Raw genomic sequence first — 22,222 nt, forward strand, 5'->3', positions numbered from 1 at the left:
TATTCATGTGTAGAAATTGGGCTAATCAGCAAAAGATAATGTCTAAAAAGCTTTGATCTTGTCAATCCCTGCTCAAAATTTTCCAGGGCTACCCCTCCCCCCGCCCCGCCCCAAGATCTACAGGTAAAACTCAGAGAACATTCCAGACCCTCCTCCATACTCTATGTAGCCCTAAGCAGTGACTTCTACCTCACAGATTCAGTGTTTTAGTTGGATCAGCTATGTGTCATTCCTAAACCCACACTCAGTTTCCTGCCTTGGACCTTCTGTCTAGGCTTTCCCTCCTATCTGAGCCCGTCTATCAAAATCTAAGCACCTCTATAAAGAAAGGCCAGTAGATACACATGCGTCTCCATGATGTCTTCCTTGACATTCCCACAAGTAAATATGAGGACTCCACCTCTCTTAATAGCATCACATTATGCTCAACTAACAACAGCTCCCTCTTCCTACTACAGATGGTTAGACTTGATGATTTTTTTAACTTTAAGATGACGTGAAAGCGATACACATAATAAATTACATGAGAAAGTCAACATTTATTTACATAAAATGGGCTTTGTATTAGATGATTTGCCTGACTGTAGGCTAACTTAAGTGATCTAAGCATGTTTAAGGTAGGCTAGGCTAAGCTATGCTGTTCAGTAAGTGAGACGTATTAAATGCATTTTTGATTTACGATATTTTCAACTTAATGATGGGTTTACTGGGAAGTAACCCCATTGTAAGTTGAGGGGGTCTCTGTACATGGCAAACTCCTTTAAAGTTAAGCACGGTATCAAATTTCACCTCCCTATCCATCATGGTGATAAACAAAGGTCCACATGTAGTAAGTGCTCAATAAATATGCAGTAAATTACACTGAAAATCTGCTACCCATTTTCAATATTTACTTATACAAGGTGATGGCAGAATGATAGACTACTCATCATTTTTAGTGACCAGAAAAATACACTGAATGCTGAAGCTGAAGACCAGCGACAGCACCCCTCAACATGGATTCCCAGCCAGGTGTTACATGGGGCTGCCTGTGCCTCAAGAACATCCCATCATACCCTAAAACTAACTGCAAAGCCCAGAAAACACAAGCTTAGACCTGGCTGAACTGGCACTGCCCCAGGATATCTTATGCTTGTGCTGGGTCTTTCTTCAGGACTTATAAACTCTGTAGATATGTTTGTAATCTCCAGAAGAAACAAGTTGAGGCAGTCAGTCTCTTCATTTCGCAGACCAAGAAAAGGTTAAAAAATTTATTTAGCACAAACACTAGGATCATAGTTTCAGATTCACAAATGAACCAAAGTAGCTAAAGTTCTGAGCGGCTATTTTGTTTAAAAGATATGCCTTTCCCCGCTTAACTACAATAGCAAGATAACCATTAAACTATCTACCTCACCTCAAATACAGGCTGCTGTACAAAAAAGACAGAATAAGAGGAAGCTATATTTCATTAGCTTTGTTTTAAAAAGGTAAGGAGAAAAATCTATCCTTTGACTAGAAAAAAGTCCTTAAGAAACAAATACACTGAATCACTGTGAACTAATATATCTCTCCTGTGATGCATGTTCAGGATCACACTAGTTATTACTTTAATTTGAAACTATTTGATACAATGAAATGAGATTTCTATAGATATCAAGGACTCAAATGACTTCCAGCCCTGTAAGTCCTAGTGTTTCATTGACGCTACAATCCATAAATTCATAATATTCTTTTAAGAGGTTTTCTTATGCCCTTACTTTTCAGGTTTTAAATATATTCCAAATCAATATCTGAACTTGCTTAGCATCCTATGACTCAGTAACCCCCACAGACCCATAAGTTAAAACACTGATTGCTTCTAAGAACAGAAAACTCATTATCCCATTTGCAGCCAGAGTATACAGATAACGGAAAAGTTCACGTTGGTAAAAAATTGAAACGTCAGAAACAGAAGTTGCTTTAAGTGACAAATTTTCTTTGAGAAAGACTCATGAATTTCCATAAATGCGTTCAATTCAAGATATATTTACCAAAAGTCCGATATAAGGCTCTTGTAAAAACACTGCAGGGGATATAAATAATAATAAGACTCTCCACTCAAGAACCTTACAATAAATTCAACTTGTAGAAAACAAATTAGCCAAGAATTGTTACTCACACGAAGTGGCAATTTTTAAATGATCAATACTCCATATGTGAAGGAATGATTTTCTTACAGTGACTAAAGTGAAATAGTTCTAAATATCTATAAGTAGTCATTCTTAATTATGACCATTTCCAATATTTCTACACTGTCCTTAAGTCTTAATGAAAGTGAAACCTGTTCTCCTAACTTTAAGATCTGAAGTCAAAAGTAAAAATAGCCAAATGCTTCACAAAGTATGAAGTTATGAAATTTTATATTTTCAGTATTTAGCACCATCTAACAGTATTTTTAAAATTAATATTTTATTAATGTAAGAAATATAATCAAAATCTGCCAATTAACTTTTGCAATTAAGAACAATGACACAAGTACCTATCGCCTGCTATTAGCATGTATGGTCCGCTAACAGTGAACACATGGAATCAATATGTATATTAAAAATGGGACATATTTCCTTTTAAATTAAGCCGTATGTCAAATCACCAGACATGATTTATACCTTAGTCTCACGACCCATCATATACTCAAAAAGCACTTTTCGCAAATACTCAAACTCGGTAGGTTCTCCAAAGAGTGAGACATCAGTACGGTACAAATTGCCACCTGTCAAATAAAAAAACAGATCACATTGTAAAGATAAGACCAGATAAACTACTTATTACTTAGAAAATGGACAAACTAAAAAAACAATTGAACAAAGAGACACATCATTTTTATATTAATTATATTGTATTGCATGGTATTGTATTGGATATACACTAAGCATTCCAACTGATATTTTTTCCCTTCGAAGAGAAAACAAGAATTATTATAACAATTGTATATCTCAGATCCTTCCTCCTCCTCCTCCACTTCCTCCTCCTGATGGCATGACAATTTTAAAAGACTATACTTAGGGAATACAAAGATTCCTTAAAACTGGTATTTCCTTCTTAAATATTATGTAGTTAGCTTCAGATATTCCACAATGACTAAAATTAACAATTATTTTCATTTTATTAAGAGTTTAGCAATTCAGAATAGTATTCTACTTTTTCTAATATTCCAAACCTAAAAGCACTGAGTTTAAATCAAGTTTTCAAAACGTTTTGAAACACAGAATAAATAAAATAACCTGAAAATGCATGTGCTTTTAATGCCATTACAGTGGTTTTCAAATATTTTGATTCAACATTCTAAAAAGACTGCCACAAAAAGTTATAGTGCATTTGTTAATCAAGCTCCATTTCAATCTAAAATTAAAGAAGACACTTCACATACATGAAGTCCCACTATGACACACTTTAATCTGAATAAATTCGTGATCATTCATCAAGTAAAGTCTATACTTGCATCCACTTCTAGTAGAATGACACACTAGGTAATCTGACAAGCCCTCTGATACCGAGAAACCTCTAAATGCAGCACAAAAACATTCTACAATCACAGGACATCCTTAGAGGGGTAGAGAAACAGAGGAAAAGGAAACCACAGAATTAATGGGAGGGCAAATGGGAATCCAGTAATGCCTAGTGGGTAAAAGCCCATATTGAGAGTTTTTGTCATGAAACCAGAGACGAGGCTTTGGGCCCCGATAAAATGAGAGCGCTGAAATGCAGATCTGACATAAAACAGGGGTATTGCCTACCTGCAATGGAACTTATTACGAAACACTTCTCTGGCTCTACTCCAAGAGACAAAAAAAAGAAAAAGGCTCCCCTTAGAATGTGTGACCATGTACCTACTCATAGAGTCCAGGGTACAAAGTTACAATTCAGGCAAAGAATTCTAAAACTTGTTGAAGGCTTGCTATACCCTTGGAACCTAACAGAAACAAACATAAATCCTCTCTGACAAAATCCTTAGTATAGGACCCTCCAGATTACCTATCACAGGTTATATTCAGTCAAACGAACTCATAATTTAAAAAAAAAATCAAGACATCACATGAGACAAGCCCCTATGAGGAAGAGTCAACAGAAACAATAAGCAAATTTATACCTCTAAAAGATGCTGACACTGAAGTTATCACATGTAAAATATAAATTAACTATGTTTGAAAAGTTTATAGAATGAAAGTACTGGAAAAGAAGTAAAACTATATTTGCAGATGACATAGTCTTATCTATAGAAAATTCTAAGGAATCCACTAAAAAAACTATTAAATAATAAGCAAGCTCTAACAATATTGTAAGATACAAGATTAATATACAAAACTCACTTTCATCTCTATTCATTTGCAAGGTACAATCTGAAAATTAAGAAAACAAACACCAGTCCAAGTACAACAGCTTCAAAAAGAAAAATATTGGTAATAAACTTAACAAAAGAAGTGCAAAACTTATACTCTGAAAACTACAAAACATTGTTAAAAGAAACTATAAAAAATCCAAATAAATGGAAAGAGATCACATATTCATGGATTGGAACACTTACTATTGTTAAGATGACAATACTCCCTAAATTGATCTACTGATTCAGCACAATTCTTATCAAAATCCTACCTAGCTTCTTTGCAGAAACTGACAAGCTGATCCTAAAATTTATATGGAAATTTATATGGAAATCCAGAATAGCCAAACAACCTTGAAAAAAAGAACAAAACGAGAGGACTCACATGCGTCAATTTCAGAACTTAATACAAAGCTTCAGTAATCAAGAGAGTGTCATATTGGCATAAAGATCAATGGAAAAGAATTGAGAATCCTGAAATAAACAAAATTTTTAACAAGGATACCAAGAATACAATGGGGGAAAGAACAGGGTTTTCAATAAATTGTATTAGGACACTGGATATCTACATGCAAAAGAAGAAAGTTAGACACCCACCTCACACCATATGTAAATATTAACTCAAAATAGATCAAAGAATAAATATAAGAACTAAAACTATAAAATTCTTTGAAGAAAATAAAGGAGTAAATCTTCATAACCATAGACTAGGCAGTGGTTTTTTAGATATGACACCTAAAGCACAAGCAACAACAACAAAAAAGATAAATTGGACTTCATAAAAATTAAAACTTTTGTGCTTCATATATATATATATATATATATATATATATATATATATATATATAAGAAAATATAAATAACTCTTACAACTTGATAATACAAAAACCCATTTAAAAAATGGGCAAAAGATCTGTATAGACATTTTTCGAAAAGATATATACAAATGGCTAGTAAGCACACAAAAACATGCTCAATATCATTAGCCATCAGGGAAATATAAATCAAAACCATGATGAGATGCCACTTTACATCAGGATGGGAAGAAGACAATAACAAGTGTTGGAAAGGATGTGGAAAAATTGGAACCTTCATACACTGTATGTAAAATGGTACAGTCACTTTGGAAATCAGTTTGGAAATGCTTCCAAACTGGAAGTATTTGGAAACACACTTCCCGTTTACCTTATACAGGTAAATGTAGAGTTACCATATGACCCAGCAACCCCATTCTAGGTAGATATCCAAGAGAAATAAAAATATATGTTCACATAAAAACTTGCACACAAATGTTCAAAGCAGCATTATTCATAATAGTCAAAAAGTGTAAACAATCAAAATGTCCATTAACTGATGAATGGGTAAATAAAATGTGGCATCCATATAACAGAATATTTATTATTTGGCAACAAAGGAAAAATATACTGATTAACACTACAAAATAGATGAACCTTGAAAACATGTTAAGTGAAAGAAGCTAGTCATAAATGGTCACGTATTGTATGATTTCATTTATATGAAATGTCCAGAATAGGTAAAATCTACAGAGACAGAAAGTAGATCAGTGATTGCCGAGGGTTGGATGGAATGGAGAGAATGGGGCACAACTGTTAAAGGTTGTGAGGCATCCTGTTGGGGAAATTGAAAAGTTCTAAAATTGACTACGCTTATGGTTATACAATTTTTAAAAATATACTAAAAACCATTACATTGTGCATTTTAAATGGGTGAATTGCATGGTATGTGAATTATATATCAATAAAGCTGTTGTTGTTTTAAATTATAGTACTAGAAAAAATAAGCAACATTTAGGGGACTATAAAAATGATCTGAGAGATCTGAAAAAGAAAAAGTCCTTCTAGAAATAAAAATTATAATTAAAGGATTTAAAAAAAAACTTAACAAGGGGGCTAAAGAGCAAATTAGGTAGAACTATACAAGAAAATTAGAAACTAGAAGAGGAACTAGATTAAATTTTCAGAATTCAGCCCTGAGGGAAAACAGAGATGAAATATTTAAAAAAGGTAAGAGACAGAGTATAAAATAAGAAGATCTAATAGTATGAGAACTAGAAAATAGAATGAAGGTAATATTTGAAGAGATACTCACTAGAAATTTCATAGAACTAATCAAAGATTATAAGGCAGTAGAATAAATAAAAAGAAATCTAAGCCTAGATATACCATAGTGAAATTACAGAACATCAATGAAGAAAATATCTTAAAAACAACCAGAGAGAAATACATATTACTAACTGGGGAAAGATCATTGGAAAGATGCCTAACAAATGTATCGACGACAACAAAACCCAAAAGACAATGGAGTATTAATTACCCAATGCTACCAAAAAAAAAAAAATCACTCTCAATCTAGAATTCTGTACCTAACAAAATTAACTTTCAAGAATAAGAGACTTCCATTTGTGGCCATGTTGGAATAATCTCAAATGAGATTCCCACAAGAGATACACCCCAAAAATATCAATTCCAGGTGGATTAAAGACTTAAATGTGATAAGCAAAACTTGGAACTTCAAGGACGGAATATAGAAGGATAGCTTTATGACCCTAGAGTAGGTGAGACTCACTTAAGACACAAAAACAGTAACCACAAAGGATTTTCTTTATGGTAAAATTCTACATTAATATTAAAAAAATATTTTTAGATGTCTGCTCACTCACTTCTCTAAACATTTATCACACAACCCAGCAATTTCACTCCTAGAAATTTACACAAGAGAAATGAAAACTAAATGTCCATTTACTGTGATAGGCTAAGAAATTGGTGGTTTATCCATACAATGACATACTATGCAGCAATAAAGAGGAATGAACTACAAAACATGCAACAACACAGATGTGTCTTAAAAGCTAAGTGAGAGGATACAAAACCTACAGATACAAAAGACTAAATTCCATTAAGTAAAGATTCTAGAAAAGACAAAACTGCAAGGGTGGAAAATCAGATTAGTGATTGCCAGGGGTTAGTGGTAAAATATGACCACAATAGGGTACCAAATAACTTACTGGGGTAATGGAAATATTCTCTGTTTTTATTTTGTTGGTGGTTACATTATTGCATACAATTGTCAAATCTCTTAACTGTACACCTAAAAAAAAAAAGTGACTATTACTATGTGTAAATTATACCTCAATAACCCTGAATTTTTTTAAAAAACTGAATAAATAACAGGAAACCACACTGTGCCGCAGAATAATACAATAAGGCTTCCATTATAAGAGCTATGCATAATAAGTGAGCCTCTAAACGCCCAAGTTGAAAGTGACTTTTATTGTAACTGTACATTTCTTTTGGTTTAGAATTTAAATCACCATTTGTTCAGCAAAAACAAACAAATGAAACCTCACGAGGTATTATTTACACATATGGGATTGGCAGAATCCTCCAAGTCAGATAATACTAAGCACTGGTGAATATGTGGCCAATGGAAATGCTGTGCTCCACTTGCAGGAGTGTAAGATGATATGACCACTACAGAAAACAACTTGGCATTACTTTGCAAAACGTTGTAAAGCAGAAGACAAGCATATTCTATGACACAGAAACCCAACTCCTACCAATACCTCCTAGAGAAACACTTCACATGTACGCCAGGAGTCAATGTTCACAGTTAAACTGTTTATAAAAGCAAAACTGAGACAATTCAAATGTCCACCATCAGGACAATAAATTAAATAAAGTGTGGTATAAAGACACATTTTTATTAAACTTAGCATTGAAAATGGTTAAACTATAGTTTCACACATTACAATGAATCTCAAAATCATGCTGGGTGAAAAAAAGGTAAGAATATGTAGAATACATAAAATATGATACCATTTCTATACAGCCCAAAATATACAAAACATTAAAATAGATTTTTTTTAGGGAACTCTACTTATGTTGTATTACGATAACAGTGGTCGCGCTTAGGAAAGAACAGAGAGATATAAGATTAAAGAGGAGCATAAGGAGCCTCAAAGGTACTGGAAACATTCTAGATGGCAGATTCACAGGTGTTAAATAGTCTCTGTACTTCTTATTTACACTGCATGCATTTGTATGTTTGGAATATCTTATTTTTTAAAAGTACATACTTTTAGAAGATCCAATTCAGTCAAACCACACTTTGCAAATACAAAGCACCAAGAACTAAATAATGATAACACACTATTTCCTCCTCAAAATATATCTATCACTATATCATACTTAAGTGTTTCATTCCTCTACATTGACGCAAAATGCAAAAGTTTACAAAGTTTCTCACTTTTCAAAAACTAATTGACTGTATTATTTTAAACACGTAGATAACTTATTTATAGCTATTTTCCTGGAGAAGCAATTAATACTTTTTCCTGCATGGTGGGTGCTCATTTTACTCTTACTCTTTAAAGAGGCAGCATGGTGAAGAGATTAATGTGCATACCAGATAACCTGCGCTCTTGAGAGGACTAAATGAGTTGATATGCAAAATGTGTTTTATAACAGTGCTTGGCACTTAGTATTATTATGCGTATGTTCGTTATTAAATAAACTGTACATATGTGCATTTTACAATTTAAAACTGAGAACAAAAGAAAATTATCTATGAAATTCTTAAGCTGAAACTAACAAACAGAATCAATACTATTCTCTATACACTGCTGAACACTGAGCAGCAGTTCTACGCTGAGAGTCACATATGTTGGCGTAGCTACAGCAAACAATCTTTGTAGCAGGAGTCTTCTCTGCAATGATCCACAGGAAACTCCCCCATTGGTTTTCTCTTCTTTTTGAAGAGCATTTTGGAAAGAATCCAAAGCAAGTCCTTAATTAATTTAATTAAAAATTGTATGATATGTTATGTTATTTCTTAGCAATAAGAGCTTTCAAACGTACAAAAGAATGTGAAATGGTTTAGATTCATACTCTAATGCCTCCCATGAAAAAGCAGAATGCTTTACAAAACATTTAGCAAAATAAAACTACTCTTAATGCAGTGAGGCAGTAAAACAGAATGGAAAACTGTTATGAGATTACTCAAAGATCATGATTATCTCAAGGGAACAACTACACAAAGACTCAAGCTCATCTTTAAAATCCTTTGTAAGTAGCATACATTATTTATATTGAGAATAATATTTCCAAATCATCCTTCCCCACCTTGAATATAAAAATGCTCATTAATTATTTCCTCCTTAAATCCTCGTGTAAAATTAGTAAATATAGCATTATTGTAACAGTAAAAAACAGAAGCATGTAAAATACTAACTCTGTAAAAGAGCGCATGTAGCGGATTACATAAATGTCTGCATACATACAGAAGAGTATGGAATATACATAAATTGTCAACTAGGTCCATTTGGACAGTGGAGAATAAAGTGGGAACTTGCAGTTTCACTTACACAATGTAGCATTATTTGAATTTTTAAACAATAAATATGCATTGATTTTGTTTTAGATTACTACCATTCTTTTTTTAAAACAGTTATTGGTGAAATACAAAAGTAAAATATATTCATTGTAAAGAATTAGATTAGGAAAGACACAAATAAAAATCATCTATAAATCTACCAATAAGAGAGAACCATGGATAATATATGAGAGATAATTCTTACCTTTGTAAGGTGTCCCCACAGTTGTTGCATATACATTCTTTTCATATTTCTTTAATCGGTCTTCTAAATTGTGAATCTAAAAACAATAAATATTTAAATCATAAAATTCATATGGAAATCATATGTAAAAGAAGGACTGCTGTAGCCACTAGATTTTTTAATGCTGAAGACAACATATAGGCAAATCAAATTAATACAAATGGTTTCTTACATAACAAAAGCACAGAGAACAAAAGAAAAAATATGTAAATAGGACTTTAACAAAAGTAAAACTTTTGTTCCTATATAAAGTGAAAAGACACCTACAGAATGGGAGAAAATATTTGCAAGTCATACAACTGATATAGGACTTGTACCCAGAATATATAAAGAATATTTAAAACTCAACAACAAAAAACCACATAACACAACTGAAAAATGAGCAAAGCACTTGAATGGATATTGCTTCAAAGATATACAAATGGCCAACAAGCAGATGATAAGATGCTCAACATCATTAGTCATTAGGAAAATGCAAATTAAAACCATAATGAAATACCACTTTATACCAACTAGTATGGCTATAATCAAAAAAGTTGTTGGCGAGAATGTGGAAAAATTACAATCTTTATACTTTGTTGGTGAGAATATAAAATGGTGCCACTATGTAAAACAGTTAGGTGGTTCCTCAAGAAGTTAAAACATAATTACCATATGATCTAGCAATTCAAATCCTGGGTATATATCCCAAATAATTGGAAACAGGAGTTCAAACATAAATTGTACACAATGTTCCTAGTAGCATTATTCACAATAGCCAAAATGTAGAAACCACCCAAACATCCATCAACTGATGAATGGATAAAGAAAATGTGCTCTATCCATACAATGGAATATTATTCAGTCATAAAAACGAATGCAGTACGGATGGATACATGCTAGAATATGGATGAACCATAAAAACATCTTGCTAAGTGAAAGAAGCCAGATAAAAAAGGCCATGTATTATATGATTCTATTTATATTAAATACTCAGAACAGGCAAATCCAGTGACACAGAAAGCAGACTAGTGGTTGCCAGCAGCTGGGGCGGAGGTAAAGAGGAATGACTGCTCAGTGGATATGTGGTTTCCTTTTGGGGTGATGAAATGTTTTGGAACTACATAATGGTGATGGGCTCACAACATTATAAATGAACTAAATGTCAATGAATCATGTGTTTTAAAACGGTCGATTTGGTTATATGTATTTTACCACTATAAAAAAATAACTAACATAAAAATTGTTACGTTAGGACAGTTTGAAGATTTGAGGATGACAGAAGAGAATTTTAAAGTACTAGTAACCTTGAGAATAGATGAGAAAAGTTAACCACTGAGAAATAGAAAAAAATAAAGTAACATTGGAACTTAGTATAGCAGGTCCTTGAATAATGTTCTTTCAACTTCGTTCTAACATTGATGAAAAAAAAAAATCAGTTACCAACCGGGGCCACTGTCTGTGTGGATTTTGCACGTTTGCCCCACGCGTGCAGGGGTTTTCTCTGGGTACTCCAGTTTCCTCCCCAAGATGTGCACTTTAGGTGAACTGGCGAGTCTAAATTGTCTCCGTCTGAGTGAGTGTGGGGTGTGTGAATGGCCCTGCGATGGAAGGGCATCCTGTCCAGGGTGGGTTCCTGTCTTGTGCCCTGAGAGGCTCCAGCCACCCATGACCCTAAACTAGAATACGTGGTTTAGAAAATAATTATCTTACTTGTTTGTATTAATCTTTCCTAAATGTATATGTAACTCACATTTGTTTCAGTGTTTACTATTAGAAGTGTTTTAGGTCTTTATTTAGAAGTTTGGTGATGTTTTTGTGATCAGCAATATGCTATAGGAACTTAACTCTTGTTTACATCAATTAGCCTATGGTAAAATTGGTTTCATTATACGTCATTTTGCTTAAAGTTGCAGTTTTTAAGAAACTATCGAAAATGTTAAGTGAGGACTTTATGAATTTTTAAAAAAATATTATGAAAAATTTCAAACATACTCAATACAGAAAGTACAGTTCAATTAATGTCCATATATCCATCACCTAGTTTCAACAATTACCAAGATTTTTATTTGTATTAATTTTAAGAAAACTGGAATATCCCTGAAGATTTAGCCTTCAAGCTTAGCTTGCAGACCTGAGGCACTACTCCTCCAGTTTGGAAAAAGTCTACTAAAGATCATGCACCACAGATACACATATACTGGTGTTTGCATGTTTGTACATCCTTTTACGCATACACACATGGTCCTATTTAAATTAGATTACTGGACGATATGTGGAAAAACTATTTTAAGTTAAGACAATTTAACCACTAGGAAAAAGTAGTAAAGATTGATGTCAATGTATTTTCCCTCTGATAAAACCAAAAAATAACTTTTAGAACTTAAGTTATTACAAATTAAACAAACATAATTTGTTATCCAAAATGCTAAGCACTAGAAATAACAGGATGCAAATGTTCTTGTTTAAATACATGTAATCACGAATTTATGGAGATATCCTCTACAAATGTAAGACAAAATCTGTAAAGTTAACTATTAGATCAGTTCTTTTTTTTTAATTAGTTAAATGAAATCCAAGTACATACTAACATAAATTAAGGAAGTTAGTTCAAAATAAAGGCACCAATTAGATCTGTTACCTGTTCTCTGAACTCTTGCTCTTTCAACTTTGAATCACTGATCAGAGTAGTCTTCTGTGCTAGTTGTGTCTGAAAGAACAAAAAGTCAGATCTGAAATGTATATGGGCTTAATCACTGCCTGGACACATTTCTGTATTGTTTGGGACATTTTTTTCTTATTAAAACAGTCTCTTCATGTTTTAACTTAAAACACAGAATTCTCCTGAAAATGCACTACCTTCAGTCAAATTCAAGGAAGATTTAGTCTTACCTGTAGCTCCATAATTGTTACCTGAAAATGGAGAAGAAAAAAATGAGTGTATACAATAAAATCTATAAGAAACAGTAAAATTGAATAATATAAAATTACAAGGAAATAAGAATTCTTAAGTTATAATCTTAACAGAGTGGTCAGGTTTGAAATAAGATTTTAAATATTTGGTTGTAAACCTGGTCTATTTTGCTATGCAAACAAGTAAATATATGCAAATGTAAGTAAACACAAGGAAAAGGACTGGGAGGCCACTCAGCAAACTCCTAACAATGACGACGGGACACGCCCACCAGGAAGGGTTTATTCTATATTTCTGTATTACCTGACTCATTTACAACATGAATATATTCATGTATTGTGTGTATAAGTTTTAAAAATTAAACATATTAACATCTATTTAAAGCACATGGACCCTTTCAGGAAACTTGTAAAGCACGATTTCTGGGAATCCACTCAGAGCTCAAATGACTTCATTGAAATCAACACTGATATGCAATTCAAAACATCCCAGAAACAACAAAAGATGCTCAAGAAGGATAAAAATTCATGAAGAATAAAATAAGATGTTTTCAGAGTAGGAATAAAAATTAAGGATGTTTTCTCTCTTTTATGACACAAGGTAAAGGACTCAGAAGACCTTCGGAATATTAACTTCATAATCTCTCAATATTCTATGGCACCGCAGCATGGGTCAAAATGTCACTATATACAACGTTTATACTTATTTTGACATTAAGGAAAAGAACATGTTACTCAAGTACATGTATTCGTCTCATAGGAAGTAATACTTCATAATACCCAGTATATTCCTATCATGACTAAATGGCAAAAAATTAAAAAAACAAACTAAAACAGCAGAACTAGTAGCTGTTAAAGAAACAGAGACCAAGACATGGAAACAACCAAAATGTCCTTCGATAGATGAATGGATGAAGAAGTTGTGGTATATATACACAATGGAATACTATTCGGCAGTAAGAAAAGATGATATAGGAACATTTGTGACAACATGGATGGATCTTGAGAGTGTAATGCTGAGCGAAATAAGTCAGACAGAAAAAGCAGAGAACCATGTGATTTCACTGATATGTGGTATATAAACCAAAACAACAAAAGAACAAGACAAACAAATGAGAAACAGAAACTCATAGACACAGACAATGGTTTGGTGGTTGCCAGAGGGTAAGGGGGGTGGGGGGTGGGGGGTGGGGGGTGGGAGATGTGGGTAAGGGGGATCGAATATATGGTGATGGAAGGAGAACTGACTCTGGGTGATGAACACACAACGGGATTTATAGATGATGTAATACAGAATTGTACACCTGAAATCTATGTAATTTTACTAACAACTGTCACCTCAATAAATTTAATAAAAAAAAAAAAAAAAAAAAAAAAGAAACAGAGAAACAGTCCACTCAGCTTGCTAAGTGTTGATAACTAAGGTAAGCTACACGAGGCACAGTATAGCAAAGCCCTTTTACAAATGTCTCTTCCCTCCATTTTGAAAAAATGGTCCATGTAATTTGGTTGTCTGGAAAATTGCTATCTGGTAACTGACATTCTGTAATGAATCCTCTATAACTCTCAAGGATGAAGACATGAACATCTAACTTTCCCAAGGCCCTCATGACAGTGTCATATAAAGACCACACTGGACGAGCAAGAGAACATTTTAGGAAGTAGAACAGTACACTATTTGGCTTCTCAGACTTGGGCCCACATGCTCTGTTGGGCTGCACAGTGGGACAGGAAACCACAGAATAAACATGGCCTATCTTTCATAGCATCAATTTTACCTACAGACTGAGATTATTAAAATGCCTAGATATGCACTGCCAGATCTCTTTGAATTCAGTCCAATTTTCCAAAATAATCCCATTGTAGTATTTGTATCTGTCCCATTAACCAAGGACAAAAATAGGAATTGTTTTTCACAATGGTATATAACTAAAAACATTTCAATGTGACTGCAAATAAGGATATCTTATAGAGTAGAATATAACATTTACATGAATTTTTAGCACAAAATATAAACATCTAAAACTATCGTACTTCCTATGGACCACTTTTGGCTATGTCTCAGGGCTCTGAGGTTCACTTTCCTTTGCTGCTCTTTCCACAAGAAAGACTGAGAAGCCCTAGGATAACAGAAATGTCTAGGCTCTGAAGTCTGGCAGATTGGGTTTAAATTCCCAATACAACATTAACTGTGTGAGCTTCAATATTTTATTTAACCTAACTGAAACTTAGTTTCACTGTCTATAAACAGAGGCAAAGGTTTTTGTTAGATTAAATGAGGTAGGTATATATGTCAGTAAGCCAGTCAAATAATGGAAATGACAATGCTTTCCAGAAACATGACACAAAGTCCAGTTCCTCTCACTTTATCATTGCCTGGGTTTTCTTCCTGCTGTAGGTTTTGCTGATATTTCTTTTGTAGATCCTCAAGTTGAGTCTGCAGGTCCATTACTTTTGCAGTCATTTCTTCTTCACGAGCCTTTAGAATAAAAAAAGGTGTTAACAAACATAGTAGAGTAGCAACAGCGCGTATAGAGAAAACTATCTCTGTAGGAGAAACAAATACCAAAACATTTATGAGTCACAAACCACTGTTATTACTGTAATTCATTACTGTGTTTAGAGCTCTAAACACTTTCTTTCATACCCCACTTTTAACTCTAAGCCCTTTTTAAAGCTGCTCACTATTCCTAGGATATCTTTTTTCCCACCTTCACTCCCTCTGTCCCCACCCGATAAAGCTCACCAAGCTATTTCTTCCCCCTTAAACTAGGGTTCCCACGTTTAAGCAACAATTAGGTGTGTAGCAGTGTTGTGACAGAACTATAATATACAGCCTGTGTTATAAGACTTTGGCCTTTTCTATATTAGGGTTTGATTTCCATAAAATAATCATTGATTTAAACTTGTAGATACTTTTATGCACAGCATTGCTCAGCCAGCTGGCAACTTTACTGATAAAAAGTTGTGATGGTTTTTTCCCTGCCCCTTTGGATGGGCTGTACAATTCAAGAGATGGTTTTTTTTGTCCTAGTTCAGCAAATCTGCACACCTTCTATACATCTGCCCCCAAACCACACCAGTGATATTTTGAGGTAAATGTTCAACTAAAATCTATTTTTGAAAAAAAATAGTTACTGTCTAATGTATTGGTAACCAATTTAATGTCTCTACTTGCCCTGGACTTTGCAAAAAACAAACAAGGCTGCAAAAATAGTATGTAACTTATTGGTGAAAAAAATCCTATTTATAAAATTTGGTGTACAAATCATTCTCTTTTGTTGATTACCCTGCGTAAAGGCTGTTGCCCATCCTGCCATTTCTTTATTTGTCTTGATAATTGCCATGATTTATTGTACAGAGCGGTCCAGAACTCTCCTTGCTCTTACAAATCTTGCAATAACCTTTGTGCAAAAAGAACACTTGGAATTGGAATATTGATCAGATTTAAGTAATGAAGGCAGGACAAGTGTTTGCTGAGCAAGAGTCTAAACAGGAAAAACAACCATAAACAGGTATTTGATTTAACAGATGCTGACTTGCCAGAATCAAGAAAAAATAAGTCTCAAAAACTAAAAGAGATCGGCTGCATAGCACAAAATAAGGCAATGAACCAGGCGACACGGAAAATCTAATTTTAAATACTGCCTGTCATGAACTTAGAACACCTGAAAAAGAACGAACCCCTACTCTCAACGTAAGCAGAACAGGGATCTCCTTCGACATCTCCCCACTGGGACCCACCTTAATCTGGCCACCACCCTTAAACCCCCCCTGACCAGAACCTGCTGTAAATACAATACAATACATTACACCTACAATCTTGGTTTACCGTTTTTATTCTACTATTGCATACCCTGTGTGATGTCTGTGTCAAATGTGGCTTAGCCCTGTTTGTAAGGATCACTGTTAATTTCTTATTCAATTAGGCCCAGATTTTAATATGACAATTAGCTGTGTCTCTGACATTTCCTTTGACAGTTGTGGGATACCAACCTAAAGTGAGTCCTGTAAGAATTAAAAGAGAATCCTTGATGTTATTTCTAATTTAAGAAATGGTTCTGTAATTTCCTTTGTAAAAGCTTTCTCATCTTGGAGGGGAAGAAAAAACAGTACTGCTTGCTCTGAAGTAAAAACAATAAGCAAATCTAGTTAAATTGAATATGCACATATGTAGTAATTATGTTTTAAAGATTAATTATTATGCCAAAGCCAAATCGCTAAAATACAATCACTGTCAAAAAGAAACCAGATTTGAATCCAATGTGGCTTTAGGAGCTACTTCCTGCCAGTGAAAGTGCTCTGAGTTCCAGACTAAGGCAATTAGGTAAACTCCCTTACTTGTGTGTATCCCATTCCTCCTATGAGATGTCACCACCCCTCTTCACAAAGGAATTCTTCTCTGTCCTACCATGTGTCACCTCCTCCAAATTTACCACCTGTCTAGTATGAAGCAAGCATCAGGCTAGGTTCTCAAGCCTAGAGATGAACAACAAAATCCCTGCCAACAAGATGCTTCCAGTCTAAGGGAGAGGACAGATAATTAACACATCTCTATACATATATGTATGTATGACAAAAGTGACATGTTATAAGTGAAGCAATAAATACAGATGAGTACCAAAAGAACACAGATACAATTAATTCCAGTTCAGGGGTTTCAAAAAAAAGACCAATATGATGCAGAAGAGTAGATTTAGAAAATCGAACTTTGGGTAGAAAAGGGAAAAAGAATGTTTCATTTTTGTTTCAGTTTGCGTAAGGAAATACTGGAACATTACATAAGAAACTCATGGAGGGAGAAGGGAGACAGGACTGTATAATACAGAGAATAAAAATATGTGCCATTTTCATTAAAGACCATTCTCCAACTATACTTTTTTATATTGTGATCTTTAAACCATGTGAATACATTTGATTCAAACAAATTTTTTTCTAAATTAAACTTCAATTTTAAACTTAAAAAGCCAAAAAAGAGATGGTAACAACTGTATTAATTCATGAACCTTGAAAATGTGCTCTTTAGGCACACAGAAAAGCATAAGCAAAGGTAAAACACGGTGAAGAACAAGCTCAAGTTGAGTTTGGCTGAAACTGACTGAATTGGGGGAGGTATCACTGGGACAACGGCAAGCCATTGAAAGTATCGAGGAGGAGAAGTGATATGATCACACCTGTGTTTCAGGGTAGAAAATAACTCTGATAGGAAGAGATGACTACCTTAGAAAAAAAGATTAGCAGCAAGGAGGTCAGGTGGGAAATTAATAGAACAGACCAGACCAGGTGAAAGATGGCAGCCCAGACTGTGGCAGCAGTGGAGTTGAGAGGGAAGGAACATACAATGCGACACAATGAGAAATGACATCCTAAGAGCCTACTATATGTTGGATATTGTGCTGGAGATACACAAAGAGAAACAGATGATTTACTAAATCAGAGAAGATAAGCAGATTTCATACCCTAAAGGTGTGTGGATGTATGTACGTATGTGAGGGGCTGAGAAAGGTAGGAGATGTGACGCAAGGAAGACAAAAGTTCCTGGCTTCTTCAAATGGGGTAAAGAATGGTAAGAACGTTACCTAAGATAATAAAGGCAAGAAAATGAAAATGTTTCTGTGCTCCATTTTGCTATTGACAAGTTACAGAATTATTTTAATCGATGACAGAAATACAGCATTCTGTAATGTCATCAGGAGAAATAAATTTGATAACAGCTTTGTGGGGGGGAGGGGGGGAGACCACTACATAATATATACAAATTCCATAAAAAGTCCAATTCCAAAAATTTTTAATTGGGAAAATGGTGAGAATATGTCTCAGAATCAAACTAATATGATGTTTGCTGAGAACTGTTAATATCCCCTTTCAGTAATATTTACATTTTTTAAAGGAAATTCTTCAAGACAGAGTATGTAATTGGTGTGTTTCAATGAGGACTTGTTTAATCACAAAGTCAGCCCTAGACCTGGCAGTTGAAAGTCTAGGGCCACAATGTCCAATCCAGTAGCCACCAGCCATCCTAGAACTGTGGCCATGAGCACTTGAAGTGTGGCTAGTCCAAACTGAGGCAGGTTGTAAACGTGAAAATATGCTAATCTCAAAGAATTAATGCATATATAATATTTACATTGACTACATATTGAAATAATATTTTAGATACAATGGGTCAGTTAACATACTATTAAAATTAAGTTCACCTGCTCATTTTTTTTAATGTGGTAACTAAAAGCTTGAAATGACATGTGTGGCTCATATTTGTGGCTTATATTATATTCCTAAAGGACGATGTTGGTCTAAGACACAGGAAAGACCTTGGGGGAGCACCTACCCAGCTCCTCTGCCCACCCTCCACTTCCTGCCCACTTGTTCGGCTCCCGTAAGCTTAAAACTTGAAGGTCCATTCCCTTCATTTCCCCTAGTAAACAGCAGATTTTCAAGGATGAGCTGTACCAGCAGCTAACCTCTCTCCCTGCACCCTCACCCCTCTACCTACAAAGGTTTGTCACAGCCTAGGAAAATCTACCATCTCTATCCCACCCATATAGAGAAAGAGAAGCAGTTCACAAAAGGGCACTCTATAGCTGTGGCAGTTTATCCCTGCAGTGAGGCTCCCTGACTTAATTTGATCCATGATAAACAACTGTCACCTTCCCCAAGGTCCTTTTTCAGGGAAAAGTCTTTACAAAATACTATGCTAAACTTGCTTTTCCTTCTGGGAAGAAGAAAAACAGAAGATAAAACTAAACTTGCTTTAATGTATCTTCCAATTCCAAAATTTATAAGGATTCAAGAAACAATCGTATTTTTTAAAACTTCACACATATATATTCTATGGAAGTATAAGAAAATGTGAAATTATCTCCCATAATTCAGCTAACAAAACCAAGTCTGATTCAAAACATCCCAGAGTGTTTCTCTAAAACACATCATCTGGTGCCAAATGAAAATTCTTAGAAATGATTATTAATTACGAAGGGCATAGTTATGATACTGTCGTTGATAATAATAATAATATATTTTTTGGCCTAGTTTTGACCTATTTCACCAGGGCCTATTCCATAGTTGTGGCTGATACCTGAATGTATCCTAGCTAACAAATTATTAATAAGAACTTGAATTTCTGAAAGGTTCTTACTACTAACCAAAATCTGAGCAAGGAGTCTCAAATGTAATTCTTAGCCAGAATTACATGTTAATGAACTGTGTCTCTTTTAACGATGTAAATCAAAAAACATAAATAAACATTAATTTATTTTCTTACCTGACTGAAATATCAGTTAAAGGTTGCAGGTAAACTGATGTTTGAAACTCACCAAACTACTTAATGTGGCATAGAATATACTTCCGGTGCCCTCAAGCCTGTGACCTTACAGCCATTGTACATAGCACATCATTCCTCCTATAGGAATGAACTTTTTTCGTGACACGAAAAGTGGCCGCTCTGGATAAAACATTGCTTACTATACCAGGCTTTTGTTTCCAGGTGACATGTCTGTGGACGTCTTAATTTTGAATAGAGCTATAGCTATTACTGGAAACTAACTGTTTTTTTCTATTGTACTCTGCTTTATCAAAAAAGTAAACCATTTAAATTGTGCTACAGAAATCCAGACGTTGTCTTGTGATCTTTAAACAATAAATTATTTGCTCTTTAAAAAAAAGAAAGTGTGAAATTATTCAAGCCTTCTTTTCATGATGGAACTAAAACTCAAAAAAGATAAAAAGGTGGCATTTATACGTATGTGTCATATCTTGGAATTTCACTCTTTTCAATTATATTTAAAATTATTATTAGAATCTATTCCTGCCTCAAACTTCTCCTGAAGCCCTAGTCAGGTGAAGCATGATTCTCTGATTTATGCATCCTTAGTCATCAAATGGTTCTCAGTACATGGTGAAACAAGGTTTGGAGTAACTAAAGAATCTGCAATGAAGAATAATTTACATTGTTTTACACATGAAAACGTTCTATAGTCCAAAACACTCACTAGCATTCATGGCTTATATTCACAAACAAAAATGACAATGATAATCCACCATTAGCAGAATAAGCACATTGAAATATTCTCCCACTAAATAGAAAAGATTTAGCTGATGCATTCCATTTTTTCCCACACTTTTTGTCCCTTGAGGACGTGCAAATTGGGTAGGGATGGAATAAAGTTAATTGTCCATCCTGGAAAGATACCAGCTAAGCTAAGTAGCCACTCTAAAATACACACTAACTCTCAGATTTTAGACTTTACCTAAGCACAAAATCTCACTTCTTAGTCTGGTTCTCTCACAATTTAGCCTGACTTTGAGAAGAAGACAGAGAAGAGAACACATTCTTCCCCTTAGCAAGTCATTGTCGCTTCAATACCTGCCAACTGGACTTTACTGCCTGGTTAGCAGAATCTGATCAGGAAACTACAATCTTGGTGGAAATCAATTAGACTCCTTATAAATCTGCATACGATGTAGAAATACTAACGTAGATAATACTGAGCAAAAAAAAAAAGAAAAAAAACCCTCTACATTATGAAAAACAGGAAATCTGATAATCCAATTTTCTTTAGCACTACCATGAAATCTATTACAGCTAAATTTCAAAATAGAGAAAATAAGGTACATCAAGGATTTCTTCGTATCTTTTGGCTGTTCTTTTGAGATCATCTTCTTTCTCTACGATTTTTTTATGTAACTGATTTGTCTCTTCTTGATGGCTTTCCAAAAGTTCAGCCTCCACTTCTTGGGCTTTATCTAATAAATGAAAAACGGACACACACAAGAAAACACATTAGGTAAGAATTAATATCTATATCCCAATTTCAGTAAGAACCCATGCTCCAAATCAAATTTGATAAAAATCAACTGACCAGATGTACTCTTCTCAGACAGCAGAAGTGTCTTTATACAGTAAATTAATTAGCTAATGCTTTCAGGTTCTTTCACCTGCTCCTCCTCTCAGTAAGGCAAGCCATGCCCAGGCAGGTAGTGCCAGGTTCCCATGAGAGAACTTTCTTGGGCAAGAATCCTTTTTTCTCCAGTTTAATTACTTAAAGCACTTAGCACAGTGTGAAAAGACTAGGCCTAAATTATAAATAGTCTCTGCTGATTCCGATTTGTTCTTTATTGAATTAAAATTTTTCCTTACCGATGGTTTCTTTTATGGTTGTTTCCAGCTCCTGTTCCTTCTGTGCCAGCTGTGTATGAAACTCTCTCATCAGCTGTTTTAATGTAGAATTGTGCTTCAACTCAAGATCTTCCTGCTCCTGCCTGAGTAACAAAAATACAGAGTTAACAGTTGTCATACAAAAAACAAGCTGTAAAGAGTTACCTGGTCTTTACAACAGTGCACACAGTATGATCTCAGT

At 34.3% G+C, this 22,222-nt stretch overlaps 1 protein-coding gene across 8 annotated transcripts in view; it reads right to left on the reverse strand.

Moving 5' to 3' along the window:
* GOLGA4 (golgin A4) overlaps positions 1-22,222 on the reverse strand; it is a 97,035-nt gene that overhangs the window by 11,396 nt on the left and 63,417 nt on the right. For all 8 annotated transcript variants that reach the window (XM_019727638.3, XM_019727633.3, XM_019727636.3 and 5 more), the window contains 7 exons: positions 22,003-22,124; positions 21,478-21,608; positions 15,232-15,345; positions 12,846-12,866; positions 12,595-12,663; positions 9,936-10,011; positions 2,628-2,731 (listed from right to left, as the gene is read on the reverse strand). In XM_019727638.3, the coding sequence (XP_019583197.3) occupies positions 2,628-2,731; positions 9,936-10,011; positions 12,595-12,663; positions 12,846-12,866; positions 15,232-15,345; positions 21,478-21,608; positions 22,003-22,124 (637 nt within the window). The remainder of the gene's footprint in view (positions 1-2,627; positions 2,732-9,935; positions 10,012-12,594; positions 12,664-12,845; positions 12,867-15,231; positions 15,346-21,477; positions 21,609-22,002; positions 22,125-22,222) is intronic.

This window comes from Rhinolophus sinicus, chromosome 5 (genome assembly GCF_057876585.1).
Source record: "Rhinolophus sinicus isolate RSI-liver-muscle chromosome 5, RSI-T2T, whole genome shotgun sequence".
NCBI classification, from domain to species: Eukaryota; Metazoa; Chordata; class Mammalia; order Chiroptera; family Rhinolophidae; genus Rhinolophus; species Rhinolophus sinicus.